At 40.5% G+C, this 22,579-nt stretch overlaps 2 protein-coding genes across 2 annotated transcripts; both read left to right on the forward strand.

Moving 5' to 3' along the window:
• The first annotated feature begins 2,214 nt into the window (after nt 1–2,214).
• Nucleotides 2,215–8,511, forward strand: LOC115203221 (ferritin, heavy subunit). Its single transcript, XM_029767689.1, has 5 exons — nt 2,215–2,405; nt 4,222–4,327; nt 7,005–7,151; nt 7,589–7,714; nt 8,090–8,511. The coding sequence occupies exons 2-5, from the start codon at nt 4,226–4,228 to the stop codon at nt 8,246–8,248; spliced, it is 534 nt and encodes a 177-aa protein (XP_029623549.1). The 5' UTR covers nt 2,215–2,405; nt 4,222–4,225; the 3' UTR covers nt 8,249–8,511.
• An 11,065-nt stretch (nt 8,512–19,576) lies between these two features.
• LOC115203222 (serum amyloid A-5 protein) lies at nt 19,577–20,808 on the forward strand. Its single transcript, XM_029767690.1, has 4 exons — nt 19,577–19,677; nt 19,793–19,898; nt 20,125–20,263; nt 20,462–20,808. The coding sequence occupies exons 2-4, from the start codon at nt 19,811–19,813 to the stop codon at nt 20,598–20,600; spliced, it is 366 nt and encodes a 121-aa protein (XP_029623550.1). The 5' UTR covers nt 19,577–19,677; nt 19,793–19,810; the 3' UTR covers nt 20,601–20,808.
• Nucleotides 20,809–22,579: the final 1,771 nt, after the last annotated feature.

Below are 22,579 nucleotides of genomic sequence, written 5' to 3' on the forward strand. Positions count from 1 at the left end.
ACTACGGTTTGCAACTGCACATGGGGACAAAGATCGTACTTTTTGGAGAAATGTCCTCTGGTCTGATGAAACAAAAATAGAGCTGTTTGGAGGAAAAAGGGGGAGGCTTGCAAGCCGAAGAACACTATCCCAACCGTGAATCACGGGGGTGGCAGCATCATGCTGTGGGGGTGCTTTGCTGCAGGAGGGACTGGTGCACTTCACAAAATAGATGGCATCATGAGGCAGGAAAATGATGTGGATACATTGAAGCAACATCTCAAAACATCAGCCAGGAAGTTAAAGCTTGATCGCAAATGGGTCTTCCAAATGGACAATGACCCCAAGCATACTTCCAAAGTTGTGGCAAAATGTCTTAAGGACAACAAAGTCAAGGTATTGGAGTGGACATCACAAAGCCCTTCAATCCTATAGAAAATGTGTGGGCAGAACTGAAAAAGCCTGTGCGAGCAAGGAGGCCTACAAACCTGACTCAGTTACACCAGCTCTGTCAGGAGGAATGGGCCAAATTTCACCCAACTTATTGTGGGAAGCTTGTGGAAGGCTACCCAAAACGTTTGACCCAAGTTAAACAATTTAAAGGCATTGCTACCAAATACTAATTGAGTGTATGTAAACTTCTGGCTGACTGGGAATGTGATGAAAGAAATAAAAGCTGAAATAAATCTCTCTCTCTGCTATTATTCTGACATTTTACATTCTTAAAATAAAGTGGTGATCCAAACTGACCTAAAACAGGGAATTTGTACCTGGATTAAATGTCAGGAATTGTGAAACACTGAGTTTAAATGTATTTGGCTAAGGTGTATGTAAACTCCGACTTCAACTGTATAGCACATTATATGCTTCCTAGCATTGGGAGGAAGTGTATGATGAATGACATTACTTGGAAGGTGCAAATGAGAGATTGTGAGACCTAGCGGCAAAGGAAACGAGACAGTTTTCATGGGTTGGATTTTCAACCAGTGTTTATGGCATTATGTTGCAGCGTTTTCTGTTGTGAGTATATGATACACTGTATGGCAATGACCCGACAGTCCTCTGCTCTGGGTGGCTGACTGTCTGGTACATAGTGGTTATTAACTGTGTGTAGCATACCAGACAGACAGAGAGATCTGTGGTGATGATAGTACTGTTTATCTGCTACAGCTGTTCAGTGTCAGGTAGTGTCAGTATTTAGTCACATGGTGATGGTTCTTCCCATTATTTAAAATCAGTCTAGCCTGAAACTGGTAGCCACACAACTGTAATCAAAGAATTTATCATGGTTTTGTATACTTATCTGAATTTGCCCTATTTTTCCACCATGATAATGCCAATCAACTTAGTAGGACAACACCATAAATAAGTAATTTCACTGATGGTATCTCATTCATGTGGCCACAGTTAGACTCTCATAACTTATTTTAATGTGATTTTAATGTGTGGCACCCATTGTGTTTGGGATTCTGAGATATTTTGTGTCGATCAGACTATGACATCTGTTCTGCTGTTGTCACTTCTGGGAAATTCAAATACCCTCTTCAAAATACCGTTACGTAATATCATGAATTGTCAGCATCTCTGCTAAGAAAAGGTGGTCTACGTGACTGTTAATTGTGTAAGGCCAGCAGTTTTTAAAGTGTGACCTGACCAGGGAAAAACTCTGGGTCCATCCTTGGGAGCCTTAGCCTAGTATTTCTTTGGTTTTGTCTGGTGGTCTGGAAAAACTCTAGGCCAGGGATCATCAACTAGATTCAGCCGCGGGCCGATTTCTTCTTGAGCGGTGTCGGAACATAGACTACAAATTGACTGCAAGACGCCCAAGCAGATATAATATTTGACTAAAACATAATAATTTCAAACCTTGCTTGCATATGATCTCTCTATTATGCGTGAAAATAAATTTGATTCATTCAGCAGACACTTATCCAGAGCGACTTACAGGAGCAATTAGGGTTAAGTGCCTTGCTCAAGGGCACACACATCATTTTCACCTAGTTGGCTCGGGGAACCCTGCTCTAGGCTCTACTCATGTGATACCATTTTCATCTGTTTGCTATGTCTCACTGAGTAAGAAAGGATTTCAAACAAGTGTCTTGCTTTACCATATAGTTTACAAAAGTTTGACCAAATAGAGTAATATTTTATATGAAAAAAGGATGTGCTTTGACAGTCCCTCATTGCGCCAGTCTCCTCCCCTTACTGCTTTTGACGACGTCATACCCTATTTAACCACTGCGCAACGCTCACGATTATCAGTTTGCAGAGGAGAGTAATGGTTACCTGCTTCAACAGTGCTTGAACGGCAACCGTCTACTCTTTCGAAGCAATTTATTTTTGATTAAATTCATCCCTTTTAAGAACCAAATTAGATCAAGCTATCCATAATACTTCGAATCACTCCGGACCAGAAAAAACACAAGGTAAGAAAATAACATCTAGCTAAAAATAAATAATTTAACTAACGTTAGCTGGTTGGCATAATAGTTGGATGGATGATGTAACTTAACGTAGTTAGCTAGCCACTGCCGCCCAAGGCCGTACTAGTGAGGGTGGCTAGCTACGTTAGGTAAGAAGCTACGCTACCTACTGTAGCCAGTTAACGTTAACAAGCTTGCGACGATGTGAAATGCGTCTTAACGTTAGCGTAATAACGCGGAGTAATTTTACAATGCTGAAATAGCTACTGGTAACTAGCTAACAGTTGTCAATGTTATAATGGTGTTTTTCGATACCATGGTGTTTTACTTCATATGTCCTTGTTTTGCCAAATAATGGCGTCTAGCGTCCAGTATTGGCAACTATTTATTCAGTGATCGTCTCCTTGATTTGCCGTTGCGTCGTCACAGCACCAATTTCTGGCTGCGATCCCAGACGTAGCGTTTTCGCCATCTCCTACGCACACCGCGCCCTTTGTTCTTCTCTGCCTGTATGCGCGCGGTTGCTGTGACTTCTGTTTTTATTGAGCGCTTCTCGTTTGCGGCAGAATTAAGTGGGGAAAGTCGCTAAATGCTATAAACTAAACATTGTCAGTCTGAACTCGCTAAATATTAATTGTTAACACTGATGGCCTTGGTCGGTCAAGTGCAAAGATCTGTTATATTGGCAAGATGGTTGATTTTAACAATGGAAATGCATGCCTTCAGAGGCGAGATGCATCTAGCCAATCTTTCGTAGAAAATATCGATTCCCTAGTTAACAACCTAAACATTTTATATTCGCTCAAATAAACTTCACCTATCAAAATAGCAATTCAGTTGGACGACGCTGGGCCAAAGGTTGGTTTTGTATCAATCCTGGCCACACCGGGCAGCTCACATGTAATCAATTCGGAGTGCAGTTGCATGCAACCGTTATAAATATTGGTTTACTTTGAATATCCCTACAGGGCTAGTTGGTACCATCGATACGTTGGTGTACTATATATGGGACTGTTTCCACATTTCAATGACTTAACCTCAAACTAACTAAAATGTGGAAATGTATACACACATTGAAAGCATTTCACTAGAACTAAAAGGTGTGCAAAATGAAAATGTTGTCCCCATTTACACTGTAATTTATAGACGGTTCCGAAGTAGCCCCAGAGGTTTATCCAAAGACCAACCCAAATAATAATTAGGTTAACTCTTCCCACCTATCCAACCAATTCTTGTTTGAGTTCAGTCATAGCCACTAGCATTTCTTAATGAACCAAATCTAAAGGCTATATCAGGAAGTGCAGTTGCCCATAAAGCAGACCGTCTGCTTAATCTGCGTGTACATATTTTGGGCGTCGTCAATCCTCTTGCTGCCTCTCTGGGTGCGATGTACATAGATAAGGTCTGAGTATCTAGCTAAATAGAGGAATATATTTGTTTCACTATTTAGTGGCAGCTGGATTTGCAATGACAACGACCTGCCCGTCGTGTTGAAATGCATCAGTTGTGTTTTGATAGTTGCGCGCTGTGTGGCGAGGTGCACGCTTCATAAAGTCCAAATACTTGTGAGACTCATGCTCTTAGCCAACTAAAGGGCTACACTGATGCATCTCTCATAACCAAACAAACCATTTATCTATTGAATGGACTATGACCTGATGGCACCAACCTTCTGTGACGTTAGACTATGTCTGGCTCTTCAATAATTCAATCTTCACTTTGGCATCAGGGCTCTCCATGCTGTTTTAAAAGTGCCTGACTTCATTGAACCAAAGTGTACCCTCCTTTCCTCTTGACAGTTAATGCATTTCCATTTCAGAAACATGACTTCTCAGGTGAGACAGAACTTCCATCAGGACTGTGAGGCTGCCATCAACCGGCAGATCAACCTGGAGCTGTACGCTTCCTATGTCTACCTGTCCATGGTAAGAGCAAGAGACTGGAATGGAGATGAAGGGTCGGGCAAGCGCAGTCAAGGACACTAGTATGACAAATTAAATGACTGATTAGATTACAGGTACACGGAGTCATGTGATGTAAAGTTTACACCCCATGATGGTGCAGATGGGGGTGTTCAACACGCTGGCCTCTGGCATCCCATGTAATACTAGGGCTGGGTGGTAGGGCCTAAATCACCTTTGTTTTCAACCTTGTCAGTGATTCACTATTTTATTTAGCTATATCACACTCTGAATAAGCTATGTTGTAAAATTCACTGCATTTCAGAAGTCAGCAATAATCTCATGAATTCAAGCTTGTGAAATTATATCTAGGCTAAATATACTGCTCAAAAAAATAAAGGGAACACTTAAACAACACAATGTAACTCCAAGTCAATCACACTTCTGTGAAATCAAACTGTCCACTTAGGAAGCAACACTGATTGACAATAAATTCCACATGCTGTTGTGCAAATGGAATAGACAACAGGTGGAAATTATAGGCAATTAGCAAGACACCCCCAATAAAGGAGTGGTTCTGCAGGTGGGGACCACAGACCACTTCTCAGTTCCCATGCTTCCTGGCTGATGTTTTGGTCACTTTTGAATGCTGGCGGTGCTTTCACTCTAGTGGTAGCATGAGACGGAGTCTACAACCCACACAAGTGGCTCAGGTAGTGCAGCTCATCCAGGATGGCACATCAATGCGAGCTGTGGCAAGGTTTGCTGTGTCTGTCAGCGTATTGTCCAGAGCATGGCGGCGCTACCAGGAGACAGGCCAGTACATCAGGAGACATGGAGGAGGCCGTAGGAGGGCAACAACCCAGCAGCAGGACCGCTACCTCCGCCTTTGTGCAAGGAGGAGCAGTAAGAGGACTGCCAGAGCCCTGCAAAATGACCTCCAGCAGGCCACAAATGTGCATGTGTCTGCTCAAACGGTCAAACAGACTCCATGAGGGTGGTATGAGGGCCCGACGTCCACAGGTGGGGGTTGTGCTTACAGCCCAACACCGTGCAGGACGTTTGGCATTTACCAGAGAACAGCAAGATTGGCAAATTCGCCCCTGGCGCCCTGTGCTCTTCACAGATGAAAGCAGGTTCACACTGAGCACGTGACAGACATGACAGAGTCGAGACGCCGTGGAGAACGTTCTGCTGCCTGCAACATCCTCCAGCATGACCGGTTTGGTTGTGGGTCAGTCATGGTGTGGGGTGGCATTTCTTTGGGGGGCCGCACAGCCCTCCATGTGCTCGCCAGAGGTAGCCTGACTGCCATTAGGTACCGAGATGAGATCCTCAGACCCCTTGTGAGACCATATGCTGGTGCGGTTGGCCCTGGGTTCCTCCTAATGCTAGACCTCATGTGGCTGGAGTGTGTCAGCAGTTCCTGCAAGAGGAAGGCATTGATGCTATGGACTGGCCCGCCCGTTCCCCAGACCTGAATCCAATTGAGCACATCTGGGACATCATGTCTCGCTTCATCCACCAACGCCACGTTGCACCACAGACTGTCCAGGAGTTGGCGGATGCTTTAGTCCAGGTCTGGGAGGAGATCCCTCAGGAGACCATCCGCCACCTCATCAGGAGCATGCCCAGAAGTTGTAGGGAGGTCATACAGGCACATGGAGGCCACACACACTACTGAGCCTCATTTTTGACTTGTTTTAAGGACATTACATCAAAGCTGGATCAGCCTGTAGGGTGGTTTTCCACTTTAATTTTGAGTGTGACTCCAAATCCAGACCTCCATGGGTTGATCAATTGGATTTCCATTGATTATTTTTGTGTGATTTTTGTTGTCTGCACATTCAACTATGTAAAGAAAAAATAATTTAATAAGATTATTTCATTCATTCAGATCTAGGATGTGTTATTTTAGTGTTCCCTTTATTTTTTTGAGCAGTGTATAAGCCTTCCACAACCATAAGACTCACTAATAATTTTATCAAACTAGTTTAGTGCTTTGTTGCAGTAATCACTGATAACAAGGGATGCTAGCATGTTTATGCCTCTAACTTTCGATTCATTCAGCACTATCTGTTATCATGGTAGTGTAGATGTGTTTAACATTCTACTCTTATTTAGTGACTCCAGAATGATGATGCATTATTTACCATTAATTTCTATTGGATGCAAAATAATCAAACAAACAGCAAATGCATCCAACAAATTTGTCGTCACAAGCTTGATGTAGTCATTGAGCGCTAGGAATATGGGACCAAATACGTTAACTTTAATACAAGTTAATTTGTCTCAATACTTTTGGTCCCTTAAAATGGTTGGCCTATGTATAAAAAGGGCTCTACTTTCTAAATGGTTGACCTGATATGGGTGAAAATACCCTTAAATTAAAGCTGATTGTCTGCACTTGAACCCCATAGTCATTGTATCATTTCAAGTGCTGGAGTACAGATCCAAAACAACAGTCACTGTCCCGATACTTGTGGAGCTCATTTTATCTGCTTACTGATCTCAGTGATCACTGTAAACACACATTGATTCCACTGATAGCCAGCCACTACTTATGTCAAGATGATCATTGTGATATTGTGCTTTTGATTTGGCAAACCAAGTTAAGGTCTAGTGATCAGCTTTTTATAGTAGAACTGGAACCAGCCTGGTAGCTTTGAACTAAAGGTCTTTACTTTTCTCTCCATCTCAGGCGTATTACTTTGATCGTGATGACCAGGCCCTGCACAACTTTGCCAAGTTTTTCAAGAACCAGTCCCACGAAGAGCGTGAGCATGCTGAGAAGCTGTTGACAGTTCAGAACCAGAGGGGAGGGAGAATCTTCCTGCAGGACGTCAAGGTGATTGTGTGCGCTAAGTGCTTGTGTGTACGTCCATGTTTTGCCTGTTAGGCAATGCATGCTTTCAACGGGAGTTTAGTATGGGGATATGGTAGTGCCCCTCTAGGGAGGGCCAACAGGAGATTGAGGGTGTGGACCACTTATCTCTCACAGACATTTAAACCGCTGTGAGTCATTGAAACTGTCAGGGATAAATGTATGGTTGCAATGAGAACATTAAACAGCAGCCCTACTGGATCCTAGAGAAAGACTGCTTATGGAGTAAAGCAATGAGAGGTTCAGTAAACAGACCGAACTGATATTTTAAACTTGACTGATTGGCTACCTAGCTGCTTAATAACAATGTGTACTCCAGTTTGTCTGCTCTAAGCCAGTGGGTGGTGGCTTGTGTAGAAGCTCAACTGCTGCTCTAACAGCATATGTATGGCTTGTTCTAGAAACCAGAGAAGGATGAGTGGGGTAGTGGTGTGGAGGCCCTTGAGAGTGCCCTGCAGCTGGAGAAGACTGTGAACCAGTCCCTGCTGGACCTGCACAAGGTCTGCTCTGAACACAATGACCCACACGTGAGTATATGGAGACAAGAACTATACACAGGCAAAATACCATGTTATTTTAACTGCAAGATGTTAAGGATTTGTCTGAATATTTTAAATCTGAATCTAATCCACCCACATTTCACATATAATTCAGGATATCATAAACAGGGCCCCAAATATGAAAAACCGGTGTACTTCAGGTCTTTGCCGTGTACACTTTCGTCAGTGCCAAGTCCAGTGGGTCACATGAAGGGCTTACTATGGGGTTGTAAAAACCCTTTTCCTCCAGGTTCTAGAACACTAGAGATTATTCATCCCTGTTCTGTTTGAGGCATCACTCCACTGACTTTTGCTTAACTGTTTTTCCTTGCGCTCTCATTTGTCCTTTCCTCTCTTTCTCAGCTGTGTGACTTCATTGAGACCCACTACCTGGACGAGCAGGTGAAGTCCATAAAGGAGCTGGGTGACTGGGTGACCAACCTCCGCCGCATGGGTGCCCCCCAGAACGGCATGGCCGAGTACCTGTTTGACAAACACACTTTGGGGAAGGAGAGCACATAGATAGACCCTCCATCTTCTTGCTATATCTTATAGCTGTAGTTCTGTCTTGCTTGATAGATTTGACTCATCTGTTTCTCTGTCAGGGACTGGCATCAATGAAGTTTATCCTTGAATCCTTAGTTTGCGCTAATCTTCAACCTCCAGTTCCTATAAGCCATTTCCCCAAGCCTGTGGCTGTTTTCCCCTCTTCAAATTGACTGTCTTGCCTGCTTTTGTTTTGACGGCAGTTGTCATCAAACTGAATAAAACCCTCTGGATTCTGATTTCTGCAGATGTGTCATAAGTATAAATGGTCTCATCAGTCAGACATGGTTAAACAAACACTGATCAAAACTGGTCTGACACAAAATGGATGGAATAAGGACCATTCAAGAAGTTCTAGTGGATGCTAGAGAATTGAGTGACTGTAAATTGATTAAAATGGCACTGATATATAAAATATTAGAACCTATTGCAAATTCAGCTGATCACACTGCAATAATATGAATGCATGTGCAGAGCTCCAGTGATTCAATGCTCTTAAACTTCAACACATGAGTAGCTCTGAAAGGATTTGATACTGTGTATCACTGAGTACACCAAACATTAGGAATACCTTCCTAATATTGAGTTACTCTGTGTATATTCCAATATATTAGAGTTTCATTCCAAAATGCTTTATCCACCAACTTTTCATGTTTTTCATTCAAGAGTGCTTATGGATACCTTTGAGTAAAATGTTACTGTTCTCAGGTTTCCATCCAACCTTTCTATGCACATGAAGTACATGTCGGATAGAAAATGTCACGACCGTCCTGATGGAAACACCAGATTTGTCGTAAACTTTCCAACTGTTGACATAACTAAATACAATAGACAAGGTGGGATCCTTTTGTCTGTAAAATGTTATGTGAGATGGAAAAGCTTTTGTGCAAATATTGATTTAATAACCATATCGAAGTAGTCATGAGATGCAGTGTGGTCCTCCCACTCCGACTTTGGAAAGCGTACAGTTTATTAGGCTACAGATAATGAACTTCACAGCATGGTGAAAGTGCAAAGATGAGCTTGATGCTCCTTTCCAAAAATATTGAGAGTCTTATTCTGGAGATGAAATTAACAACCAATGCTTGGCTGCCATTTGACAATTAATAATCTTGCTCTTTTGTCAAGCTCATGTAGGCCAGGGATGGGAATCTGGTGGCCCATGTGTGCTGCCCCCCCCCCCCCCCCCCCCCCCCCCCCCCCCCAAAAAAATGTGGGGGATTCAATTTACTGTTGAGAGAAAATAGAATACACAAGGTGCAATTTTGAAAGTTGGTTCTGCATCAACGGTTTTTCTGTCAGTCACTCAATTAGCCCATGTCAGCTTTTCCATTGGTAAGTTAGTCTAGTGGCCAGCTATCTAAACTTGTAATATTCATGGTCGAATTACCGACTGGGGGACCCTCATTGATTTTGTTAGTCACTCATATTTTAACATTTCTCTACACTCTGTCAAAATGTGTAGAAATGTTGCTTAGGACCGGCTCTGGCTTAATTTGTGGGTATGGATGTGGGTACTCAGTTCTGCGAGCCACTGCAGCTCCCCATGATAAATTCAGATTTTTTTTGTTGTGGCCCCCACAATAATTTAAGTTGCCCATCCCTGATGTAGGCTATACCCGCACTGTATCTACGAGCTGTTGGCTAGAGTGCATGTGCCAATACCAGAGTGGGCACATTCGCTATATTAACACAATATTTGTAACAAAACCATCAGTTGAGAATGTGATGGAAACCAATTTTACGTTTAACCGCAAAAGTTTTTTATGCACACTACGTCATCACGCACAGACTTATACGCAAAAAGTTAATTTGGTGGAAACACGCATCTGGTTGGGAAATCCACATATTTATGTGGATTTGAGAATATTCACATGAAAATCTGGTGCAAATGGGATGGAAACCTTGCTATAGATTAACATTTGAGATGTCTATTAAAAAGGTTTTGTGGCAAAACGCTATATATCCATTGTTTAGCTGGAATGGAATGTTCGTATCCTGTAGATTTGACAAAGATATATTACTTTATTGATACATTTGTAAATATGCATTTTTTAAATATTGATGTCACAAACAGACATATCAGTAGACAGGAATTCTAATTATTTCTAGTTTATGTACACCAGTGGAGGCTGCTGAGGGGCGGACAACTCATAATAATGGCTGGAATGGAGTAAATGGAATGGTACCAAACATGTGGTTTCCATTGACTCCATTCCAGCCATTACTGTGAGCCGTCCTCCCCTCAGCAGCCTTCACTGATGTACACCAAAAATTAAGAACACCTTCCTAATATTGAGTTGCACCCCCTCCCCCCTTTGCCCTCAGAACAGCCTCAATTCGTCGGGTCACGGACTCGACAAGGTGTCGAAAGTGTTCCACTGGGATGCTGGCCCATGCTGACTCCAATGCTCCTTCAGTTGTTTCAAGTTGGCTGGATGTCCTTTGGGTGGTGGACCATTCTTGATACACACATGGAAGTGTTAAGCTTGAAAAACCCAGCAATGTTGTAGTTCTTGACACAAAACGGTGTGCAGGGCTCATGCTACCATACCCTGTTCAATGGCGCTTAAATCTTTGGTCTTGTTTCAATTGTCTCAAGGCTTAACAATACTTGTTTAACCTGTTTCCTCGTATTCATCTACACTGATTGAAGTGGATATAACAAGTGACATCAATGAGTGATCATAGACTGACCAGGTAAAATATATGTCATGGAAAGAGCAGGTATTCATTTAAGTGATAATTCCCTCGAAACGGGTGTTGATAGGCCCGAGATGAAGTCGAGGGCCTGCAAACCGTCCCAATATATCCTCTAAACACCGGCTTCGAGTGCATTATCACTTTTATACAACGGGTTACCAACATATTCAAATAATGATTGACATATTTTTATAAAACATTTATTTTAATTTATTTATTCGTACTATTTCAGCCTTCCACGAGATATAGTCCCAACACACATCTAAAGTTGCTACCCAAGCCGGCTGGTCATTCGTTCTATCGGTTCGGTTGCCAGTGACGGGACTCCGTCGTTAAGTCTTTTTGTTCTGTATCTACGGACGCGACCCAGTCGTTCATACTAAATGTTCCATTGCCATACTGGCTGGCAACATTCTTATCCCTTGCTTTCTAGCTAGCCAACTACGGCTAACTTACAGTCACGTCAAACAGTGTAGCCAGAATCAAATCTAACTGATGGCATTTGTTTGTTTGAGCTGTTTTCTATTGACATTTATTTGGTTTCATCCATAACAACGAGCTAATGATGCACAATTTCCCCTGGCATAGCTCTTTCGTAAGGACACTGTTGTTCAGAGGAGCTAGCCAACAACACAGCTAACAAAATCACTTCAAATTGAAGCTGGAAAGACTGCAAACTAGCTGCATTTCATTTTGTTTGACCTGTTTTCTATTGACATTTCTTTGTATATATCCATACAAATGATGCCAGCTGATTTATGATTTTGACTGGCTGAGAAGAAATGTATTTCTGCCCACCTCGACCCCTACACGTTCATTACTATGGGACTGCTGGAGAACACATTTCAATATTGAAACAATGTTGATAATGTCAGAGAGACAGACAGCAAGGTTTATACAAATCTCCGCTGTTGAAAACCAAATGCTAGTCTAAAAGAAATGGGATATAATGTCTAGATGCTTTTTTATAGTGGAGATCACATTTATAAATTGCCTGGCTGGGCTGATGAGACAGGATTGCGCAGTGAGATGGAACAGAGTAAATAGGCATTTCAACAACATAGCTTTAGCCAGTGGTAACTTGTGGATTATAAACTGGGTGATTAGAGCCCTGAATGGTGATTGGCTGACACCCATGGTATATCAGACCGTGTACCAGGGGTATGACAAAACATTTAGTTGGTAACCAGTTTATAATAGCAATAAGGCATCTCTGGGTTTTGTGGTATATGGTCATGGCTAAGGGCTGTATCCAGGCACTCTGCGTTGCGTCATGTTAAGAACAGCCCTTAGCCGTGGAATATTGTCCATATACCACACCCCCCTGGGCCTTATTGCTTAAATAGACACAGGCTGGAATGCGGTTTTAATCAATTAGCATCCAGGATTAGACCCACCCGTTGTACAATATGTTTTGTACACTTAGGGTGTGTTCGTAAATTCACTCTGGCTATCTACTCCGATTTCAGAGCACATCTGAGTATGCCAGAGCGCAGAATAACTGATGAATTTACGAACGCTCAACACCCATTGAATATGGCTGGTGTCAGTAAACGTTGGCAAAAAAGCGTAATTCAATTGTTGACAGCGCAACAGTTACAGTCACCAACGTTCTGGATAACATGAAAACAGCCTAACCAGCTCTGCTAGAGTGACAATGGGGCCAGCACAGTAAAATGATGAGAGTGAGGTGTTTACGAATGGACAATCTGACAACGCTCTGAATTTAGGAACGCCCAGAGTGCCCTCTGAGTGCACTTTGGCACCCCAGAGTGAATTTATAAACACACCCTTATCAGGGTTGGGTAGGTTACTTTCTAAATGTAATCCGTTACAGTTACCTCTCCAAAATTGTAATCAGTAACGTAACTTTTGGATTACCCAAACTCAGTAACGTGATCTGATTACATTTGGTTACTTTTAGATTACTTTTCCCGTAAGAGGCATTAGAATAAGACAAAAATGTATGTTACCTATTGAATGACATCTATTGCAGGATAAATCAATGTTAAAGTTTACATAGCTGACCATATATGGATGCTACATTTTACTTGGGTTGGTTAAGTAGGCTTCTAACCCATCACTTTCTACTACATATAATAATATTATTAAATGATATCTTTATATTAATTATATAATTTATAAATCAAAATATGGATGTTGCAACTACAGATTGCCCCTTTAAGTCTATCAAACGTGTGCGAGTTTGAGCATGTGTCCATTAGGCCTATGGATGTATTTTATTTATCAGTTTGAATTAGATTGAGCAATAAAAAAAAACATTTTTATTCCATAGGCTGGGATCCGCACTATGCAGATGTTGAAAAAGCGCATTTTTCAATGGCTGTCCACTGGTTTCACAAACAATGATTGATAGGCAGCTTAAATTTCTTGAATTCAACCATTATTGGCTTCAAATACACATTTAGACCTGTGAACAGCCATCCACAACAATCACAATCCATAAGGCGCAAATAGCTAAATGAGAGAGCAGCGGTGTGATCAATGCGCTATGTATATATCAATAATAACTTATATCCGTATCGCCGTAGACTACACCACTGCTGTCATCTTTACCTCCAAGCGTTAATTCAAGTTGGATAGTCTTTGGATGCCGACAGCAGTCGCACAATTGGAAGACATAGCTTGAACTGTAGCCTAAAAAAACCTATTCCTATTCCTTCCCACGATCTATCAAACACATTTGGTGTGTCATACTGGTCTCTGACTTGTGGGCAGACTCGCTCGTGTGGAACCACCTTAAACTTGCGCCTTTTTTTCAATGCTGATTTGAATGTCATTGAGAAAACAGAAAAGATTTTATTCGCAAACATCCTTTCTGAATTTAAAAGTAATCCTCGAAGTAATCATCTAGTTTTTCAAAAGTATCTGTAATCTGATTACAATATTTTTGCTGCTCACGAAATGAATTACAGTTACCGTTTTTTGTAATCCTTTACATGTAACGGATTAGATGTAGTCTGTTACTCCCCAACCCTGCCCTTAGGGGGACCGAGGTAAAGACAGTTTCAGGTTGGATATACGACAGATATTCGCATGTAGTTTTCCTTACATCCACCAACAGCAGTTAGGGACCGTCAACAAAGTGACAAATCACATTTTTCAAATTTCAATAGCTCTTTAACCATTACTCCTAATAATTTCAAAACTGGTTGTAGCTAACCCGATGGCATAGACACACATTGCACACAATTATTTTTGTTTATTTACATCTCACACAATGCAAAAAAAAGTTCAAATACTAATTACTGTCCATGAGTAACCTCAACCTTGTGGGTGTTTGGGCCAATAAAGTGCCAACTCAATTCTACCACTGACTAGTCTCTTATGCCCCTATTAACGGGGACACAGGGCAATAGTTTTAAATCTAAACCAGCCCTTTTTTACTGGAGTACACTAACCCCTAATTGGGGCTCTTTTCTTGACACACAGTAGCAGTTTACCAGATAAGAAGTTAAGAAGATCAAAAAGTAGAATGTTGTAAGGGTGTATTACATCCTGTGCTGGCCCCATTGTCATATCCATTCTTGTTTCTGAGTGGTAAAATCATAGCTGAAAAATACCTCTATGTATGTGTATACTGTATGTGCGAATGTCTTATGTCCGTCCTACATGTAGTGTTGATACTGCATATATCATTAATTACTATTGCAAAGAGAAATATTATGTTCAATAACTGACATTTTCTGATATTATTTTGACAAACACACTTTAACACACTTTGGTGCTTACAATTCATTCTCTATTGTCATAGACTTGATGGGCACTGTCATCTGTGATCTTTGTGATATGACTTTCTTTAAGCACGTACTGATGAAACTGTCACTTAATATTTTTTTCTTAAAGTCTACAAACGCTCTACATTTATTCACTCTGTGATAGGGTTGGATCCTATATGCTACTTTTATTATTGTCCTGTAAATGGTTCAGTGCCTATAATTTAGGCTGTGTGTAGAATGGGGCATAAAGGAAATTACCTCTACTAGATTATAGTGATAAGGAAAACAGTATACAGTTTTGGCCTGTGTATTCATTTGCCTATAACTGATCAGAATTCATTTATGTTTACATAAAAAAATATAATACTTCAAAATGAGAAGATCCTGCCATGGAAAAGATGACTGGGTGGACATAAAGTAGAAAGGAGGGGAAATAACTCACACCATGCAGCAGGACACCTTCAGCTGCGGGGTCTTTGCAATGCGGGTTTGATAGATATATTTTCAATAATGAATGGTTTGCTGTTATGTGACAATTAGGTCAAAAACTCTAACAAAAACAAAAAGTAAATGTAAATTCTTTATTTTTATGTAGTTGTGTAGGACAACCATATGTTCAGTTCAGGCCTATGATTTCAGAGTTCAACAAAGCCAACAACTGCTTCATGTGTTGCACTGATAAACAACCTGGATGTGGCCCAAAGACTGACTGGCTTAGTAACTTTATTTAACATGTTTATAATCTTTTGACAACAGTGACGGCATGTAAGACAATTTATGATATAACACAATGGATGGCTAATTCGTCATACTGCATTGATATTTGATATTGTTTATAACGTGTTACGCTTTGTTTTGTTTTAGATTGAATGTTTTGCATGCCAACGGTGGTTCCATGTGCTGTGCCTAGGAATGAAGACAAAAGAGTTCAGAGTGAAGAACACAAACTGGAAGTGCTGTCTTTGTTGTTGAAATGTATGCTACACCCCATCCACACTGAAGAGGCTCTGAAATGTACATCAACCAGGGATAAAGAGAAAGTTAACAATGTGTAATGTTTTGTACTTATTTGAAGTAAAGTGTCTGTTGACATGTTGGAAAAGATTAAAGGTCTACAATTTCTGTTTAGTTTGTCAATATTCAATTTTTATTCATTGATTTTCTGGCCGCCATTACTGTGGTTACATGATAAGTATATGTATTGACCAGAAAACCCACGCAGCCTACCTCACTAGCTCACTCTCCATCCCTGCTTTGGACAATTTATAACATGGCTCTCGTACTTTGCCCTTTTCCTTTATGGTTGATATTAACGATGAAAGGAGATATTATCTGTCTCTCTCCTATTGTGTACCACTTATAAATACTGTGGAAAAATACAAAACAGGGACAATAAGTACTTAGAACTACCAATTATTATAGATAAATATTAAAGACAAGGGTAAACACAACACTGGACTGAACCCCCTAATTGTCAAACTAATATTAATGTACAACAATATAAAAGATACATAACTAGAGGTTATGCAATATGGGTGTATATCCACTGCACACTTCTTAGGTGTGTAATTGACATGACCAAGGAGCTTTAAAACTATGAAAAATGTACGTTACGCTGCTTGATTTTACAGAACACAAACAAGAGTGTGCAATATATATGGCTAGTCCGTGGACATTCTGAAGTTGTTTGAGTCCAGTAGGTCACATGACCAAGGAGCTATTGAAGTTTTTAAGTTAAAAAAATTAATGTAAAATCTTGTGAGATGAAAATGGACAAACTAAAGGATGTACAATGTGTAGGACCACTGAGTGTACATTCTCCACCTTGTTTGAAGTCATTAGGTCACATGACCAAGGAGCTATTGAGATTTGAAAGTAAAAAAAAATAATGTGAAATCTTGTGAGATGAAAATGGACAAACTAAAGGGTGTGAAATGTGTAGGCCCACTGAGTGTACATTCTGAACCTTGTTTGAAGTCAGTAGGTTACATGACCAAGGAGCTAATGACATTTATCAGTTGAAAAAATGTATGTAAAAATGTGTGAGATGAAAATGATCAAACCAAAGTGTGTGCAATATAGAAGGGTAGTCAGTGGACATTCTGAACCTTGTTTGAGTCAAGTAGGTCACATTACCAAGGAGCTATTGAAATTTGAATGTTAAAAAAGTTTGTACTTTGTTTACGCTCCCTAACTAATTCAATGAGGAACACAAAATGCTGCTCACATTTCCACATTTGTTAGCTTTGGAAAGCGAATTAATGTGTAAATCGTGAAAATAAGACCTGTGCAATGTTGTGCGCAATTTTTCCACATCATGACACTTATTTGGAGTCTATGGCTCAAGTGGTTTGAAAGCTATTGAGGTTTGAAAGGGTGAATCTAATGATAGATTTCAAACAAATACATGTCTGTCATTTAATAACCATGCCCTGATGGGGAAAAACACACACATCTCTGTCTTTATTTCATCATGTCAACTGTCTATTTGGGGCTACGGTTTGTTTTGGGCAGGACAATGATAACTCTGTCAAAAACAGGATGTGATGCTGAGGAAATTCCGAAGTTTCATTTCCAGTCAGAACTGTTAGTCAGGAAAGGAGAACTGGCATCTCAGCTGGCTTTCACTGCCAACAAAACATTACTGTGCTGCAAGTTTATAATGTTAAACTAAAACTGAAACTGAAACTAAAACAAATATTAATCATTAAAAAAATGTATGCTCATACACATACATTTATACTGACTCTACACACACTCATCATGAAACACTGCTACTACTCTATTCATCATATATCCTGATGCCTAGTCACCTTACCCTTATACATATCTACCTCAATCACTCCAGTATCTCTGCACATTGTAAATATGGTACTGGAGCTGACCGTGTACATAGCATGCTTACTTACATTATCATGTTCTTTTTATTTCCATATCTCGCAGGTTTTTGTTCTCCCTTGATTAATGCATTGTTGGGGTTAGATCTCACAAGAAAGGTATTTCACAGTTAAGATCAAATTCTTATTTACAATGACAGCCTACACCAGCCAAACCCAGATAACGCTGGGCCTATGGTGCACCGCCCTATGGGACTCCCAATCACAGACGAATGTGATGCAGCCTGGATTCAAACCAGGGACTGCAGTGACGCCTCTAGCACTGAGATGCAGTGCCTTAGACCGCTGCGCCATTCGGGAGCCCAAACTGTACTTGTGCATGTGACATTAAAACTTGAAACTGAAACTTGAAATAAAGTAATTAACAGACCTATTTGAAAAACTAAAAATATACTGAAACTATTATCTTTTACTAAAATATAATAAAAAACATCATCAAATCAAATCAAATTGTATTGGTCACATACATATATTTAGCAGATGTTATTGTGGGTGTAGCGAAATGCTTGTGTTCCTAGCTCCAACAGTGCAGTAGTATCTAACAATTCACAACAATACACACAAATCTAAAAGTAAAAGAATGGATTTAAGAAATATATAAATATTAGGACGCCCTGTACCGCCCACAACCGCATGGCTCTCCAGAGAGTGGTGCGGTCTGCCCAACGCATTACTGGGGGCACAAGGCCTGCCCTCCAGGACACCTAGAGCACCCGATGTCAAAAGAAGGCCAAAAGATCATCAAAGACATCAACCACCCAAGTCACAGCCTGTTCACCTTGCTATCATCCAGAAGGCAAGGTCAGTACAGGTGCCTCAAAGCTGGGACCAAGAGTCTGAAAAACAGCTTCTATCTCAAGGCCATCAGACTGTTAAATAGCCATCCTTTGCCGGCCTCCACCCAGTACCCTGCCCTGAACTTAGTCATTGTCACTAGCTACCACCTGGTTACTCAACCCTACACCTTAGAGGCTGCTAACCTATGTACATAGACATGGAATCACTGGTCACTTTAATAACATTTACATACTGTTTTACTCATTTCATATGTACAGTATATACTATATTCTAGTCAATGCCATCCCATTCAACTATTGCTGTATATATACTATTCTATCCTACGTATTCTATAGATATACTAAATATTCTATCCACATACCATCCATAATGTCTATACATCCCATCACATACATATATATTTATACTTCGGACTCCGACATTGCTTGTCGTACTATTTATATATTTCTTAATTCCATTCTTTTACATTTAGATCTGTGTGTATTGCAGTAAATTGTTACATATTACTGCACTGCTGGACCTAAGAACACAAGCATTTTGCTACACCCGCAATAACGTCTGCTAAATACGTGTATGTGACCAATAACATTTGATTTGATTTGTAAACAAGAGTAATAGTGACCAGTAGCAGGATAAATAGATACTAATGGTAATGGAAATCAATGATCAATGAACAGCAACATAGGTGTGAGGGGGAGCAGTAATTGTGTAACCCGTAAGATAAAGGTGCAATCTATACGATGTGGACATGTAAAGTGCTTTTCATGTCTATGTCCACGAAATACCTGTATTCTACCCTACTATAGTAGTCTATAATGAATCATATCATAAGGAATCATTCTCTCATATTAGGTGAGAAGCAAACTTTTGGAACCTCATCCATCATGACAATTATGACATTAAAAGCAGAAAAACAAACTGCATTGCCCCCATTAGTCTTATTAATGCTGACACATCACATTTTGATGTCTTGGTTTTAAAGCAATAGGCCGAGTTACAGAGTTGAGGAGTATCCTCCTTATTGCCAAAGGTTTCAGAGCACGTACTCTAATCTTATAATGACCTGGAAATTCCTCATCTTGTGTACAGACAGACACTTCTGATCGTAATAGCTTGGGAGGACGAAGTTAGGGAATTCCAGCTTTTGGAAAACTAAACTCCTCCTTGTTCTGAGTGGAATATAAGAACAAGCTGCAGACCACAAGCCAACACAAAACACAAGGGAGATCAAACTGCCTGACTGACTGACTGACTAAGGAGCTGAAAGGTAAGAGATAACTCTGTTATATGAGGCAGTCACAGTTTAAGTTGAATAAATTATCTGTAAATATGTTAGCAATTCATATAGTAGCCTATGTTCTCTCTCTCCATGTTTCTTTCAGTCTGTCACATCTGCAAGTATGAAGCTGCTTCCAGCTGGACTTGTTCTGACCCTCATTGTAGGAGCTCAAGCTCAGTGGTACCACTTCCCTGGTGAAGCTGTTCAAGGTCTGTTTATACACTTTAATCATTGTTTCTTCATTGTTGACATAAATAGATACATAAATCAAGAGTAACAAATCATTCAAGAGTAACAAATCATTCAAGAGCAACAATGTACTGTATTTGAGGACTCCTTTAAAGTCATTGTTATTTCTTGAAGCTTGTGGTTTGAAATATTGTAAAGTTCCTTGGAAGTGTCAAACTCAACATCCGTGTCCTCCTGACCCTGCAGGTGCTAGAGACATGTGGCGTGCATACGACGACATGAAGGACGCCAACTGGAAACACTCAGACAAGTACTTCCACGCTCGGGGCAACTATGATGCTGCCAGGAGAGGACCAGGGGGCAGGTGGGCAGCAACAGTCATCAGGTGGGTGATTCTCAAATATCTGAGAGATGTTTATAATGTGGTTCAGTTGCTCATCAAATTATCTGATAAAAACTTTCTCCATTTAGTTCTTTATGCCACTATTTGTAAAAAAAAAATGGCTGGTCAGAAAGACAATTTTACCAATTATTGGTTCACTGTGGTTGACGTGTGACTTATGTAATATTTCTCCTCTCTCAGTAATGGCCGGGAGATGGTTCAGGGTTCCAGTGGTCGAGGACATGAGGACTCAGCAGCTGACCAGGAGGCTAACCGCTGGGGACGTAATGGAGGGGACCCCAACCGCTACAGACCAAATGGACTCCCAAGGAAATACTGAACCTAAAAAAAAGGTGGTTACTAGTGAAACTGAAAGGACCACATTTCAACAAATATATTGCACTTAATTACTGCTTTTGGTAAAAATGTCATATTCTCAATAATTATTTTGCCCAAATGTTCTGCTAATAGACAGGTACATGGTACTGAAAATTTGTATGCAATCTATTTCAAAAGTGTTGCAAAAATAAAGTGATTACGCAGCTAAAGACCGAATGTCTTTCTGTATTCAGCATAATACGACTGGGAAGGTTGGAAAGAAGTGTTCAAATCCTGAAATGTACACTCAAATGATCTGGGGTTGACATTTTCTCAGCTTTCAACTGGCAACGGGTCAGCCCTTTACAACTAGTAACTGGGACATTTGGACAGTGGGTCAGCCATACATAGTACATGTTTTTCATAGGATAGACATAGAAGAAGCTGAGAAAAACATAGGAGACATAGAAGAAGCTGAGAGTATTGCAGGTGACGCAGTGATGTGAACTTTGAGGGTGCAACAACAATTCTAAGCCAATAGAAGTTGTGCATTTATTTGCCTGTGCTCATCCCTAAGCCCCCTCCCTCTCGCCAACACAACACACACCGTGTCCTCCCCTTCCCACAACCAATAGATGCTGGTTTAATTGACCACTGATCCACCAGGCCAATTTGTTGAGTGTAACGATATAGCAGGGAATCCTGTTATTAGCAGGGCAGGGGATGTAAGGAGGCCTGCAGGTACCATATAGGCTTGAACAGCTGGTCCAGGAAGATGGTAGGTCAGTTCATCACAAATTGCAATTATAATATTGGTATCTGCCACGTCCATTTCAGTATATTTGTTAATCATTGAGGGTCACTGATGAAATCTTTGTGAAAATAGAGACATGCTCTGGAACAAAACTGGTGCCAGGCTATCCTTGTTGTGACATCATAAGAGAAACATGGGGAGAGAGGGCAAAGGGGAGAGGATGGATGCCCCTGCTGTTAATGGAACATGACAGCTTGAATGAGGATTCAATTCAACATACTATGCAACTCTATTAAGACAGGAGGATAGATGAGTAGGTTACGTATAATTTAACACAGATAGATAATATGCATAAAATTAGTATACTGTTAGGCTTTTGAACATAACCACTCATTATTACAGAATGCAGAATTACAGGCATACTGTAAAATATGCACAGACATATAATGTATTGATCAGCATGACCACACCTCCACACAAGCAACCAATGAGAGTATGGTCCAAAGTACTGTACCACCTACTTTGGACAAGACTTTGAACAGACTGAGTGAGAGAGAGAGAAAGAGAAAGAGAAAAAGAGAGAGAGAGAGAGAGAGAGAGAATGAGATGAGCTAAGAAATTGTAACACAGAGGAATTGTAACTCAGGTATATGGCTTTCCTAGGTTTTCTGTTTTTGTCACTCTTAATTTGAAAATATGAACTTTAGGGCTCAAAGTGATGTCAACAGCAATAGATATTGCAATATCAATACCATAGATTTCGCTATATCATGATAAACTTCACCTGAGATGTGAAATGGGTAGCAACAGGTTTCAGCTTCACAAAGTGGAAATAAGTAGCCTCAGCAGTTGCACTCAGCATCGATGTGATGAGCCCTGAAATGCAGCTTGGAAAACATAAGCATCATGTCTTGATCCCCCAATCTGTGTATACATTTATGTGGAAGGTTCACCGGGTGAGCAATGATGTGTAGTTAATGGGTGAACTATGTTAAGTCAGGTTTGCCTGACAATCATAACACTCAAATCTGAATGTGCATGGCAGATATGTGGTGGAATGGGTATAGTGTTATGTGGATGTATTTATTCATGATGTATTAACAAACTAGATGTGGTAAGTCTCTACATTACCACATGTAATCCATTCCTGGCAATGAAAAATACATGAGCTCATACTGTACATATAAATGAAAGCAGACATTGAGAGAGACCACTCCTGTGGCTTCTCTTAGGTACTATTCTATGAC

The sequence above is a fragment of the Salmo trutta genome, chromosome 12, assembly GCF_901001165.1.
Source record: "Salmo trutta chromosome 12, fSalTru1.1, whole genome shotgun sequence".
Lineage (NCBI taxonomy): Eukaryota > Metazoa > Chordata > Actinopteri > Salmoniformes > Salmonidae > Salmo > Salmo trutta.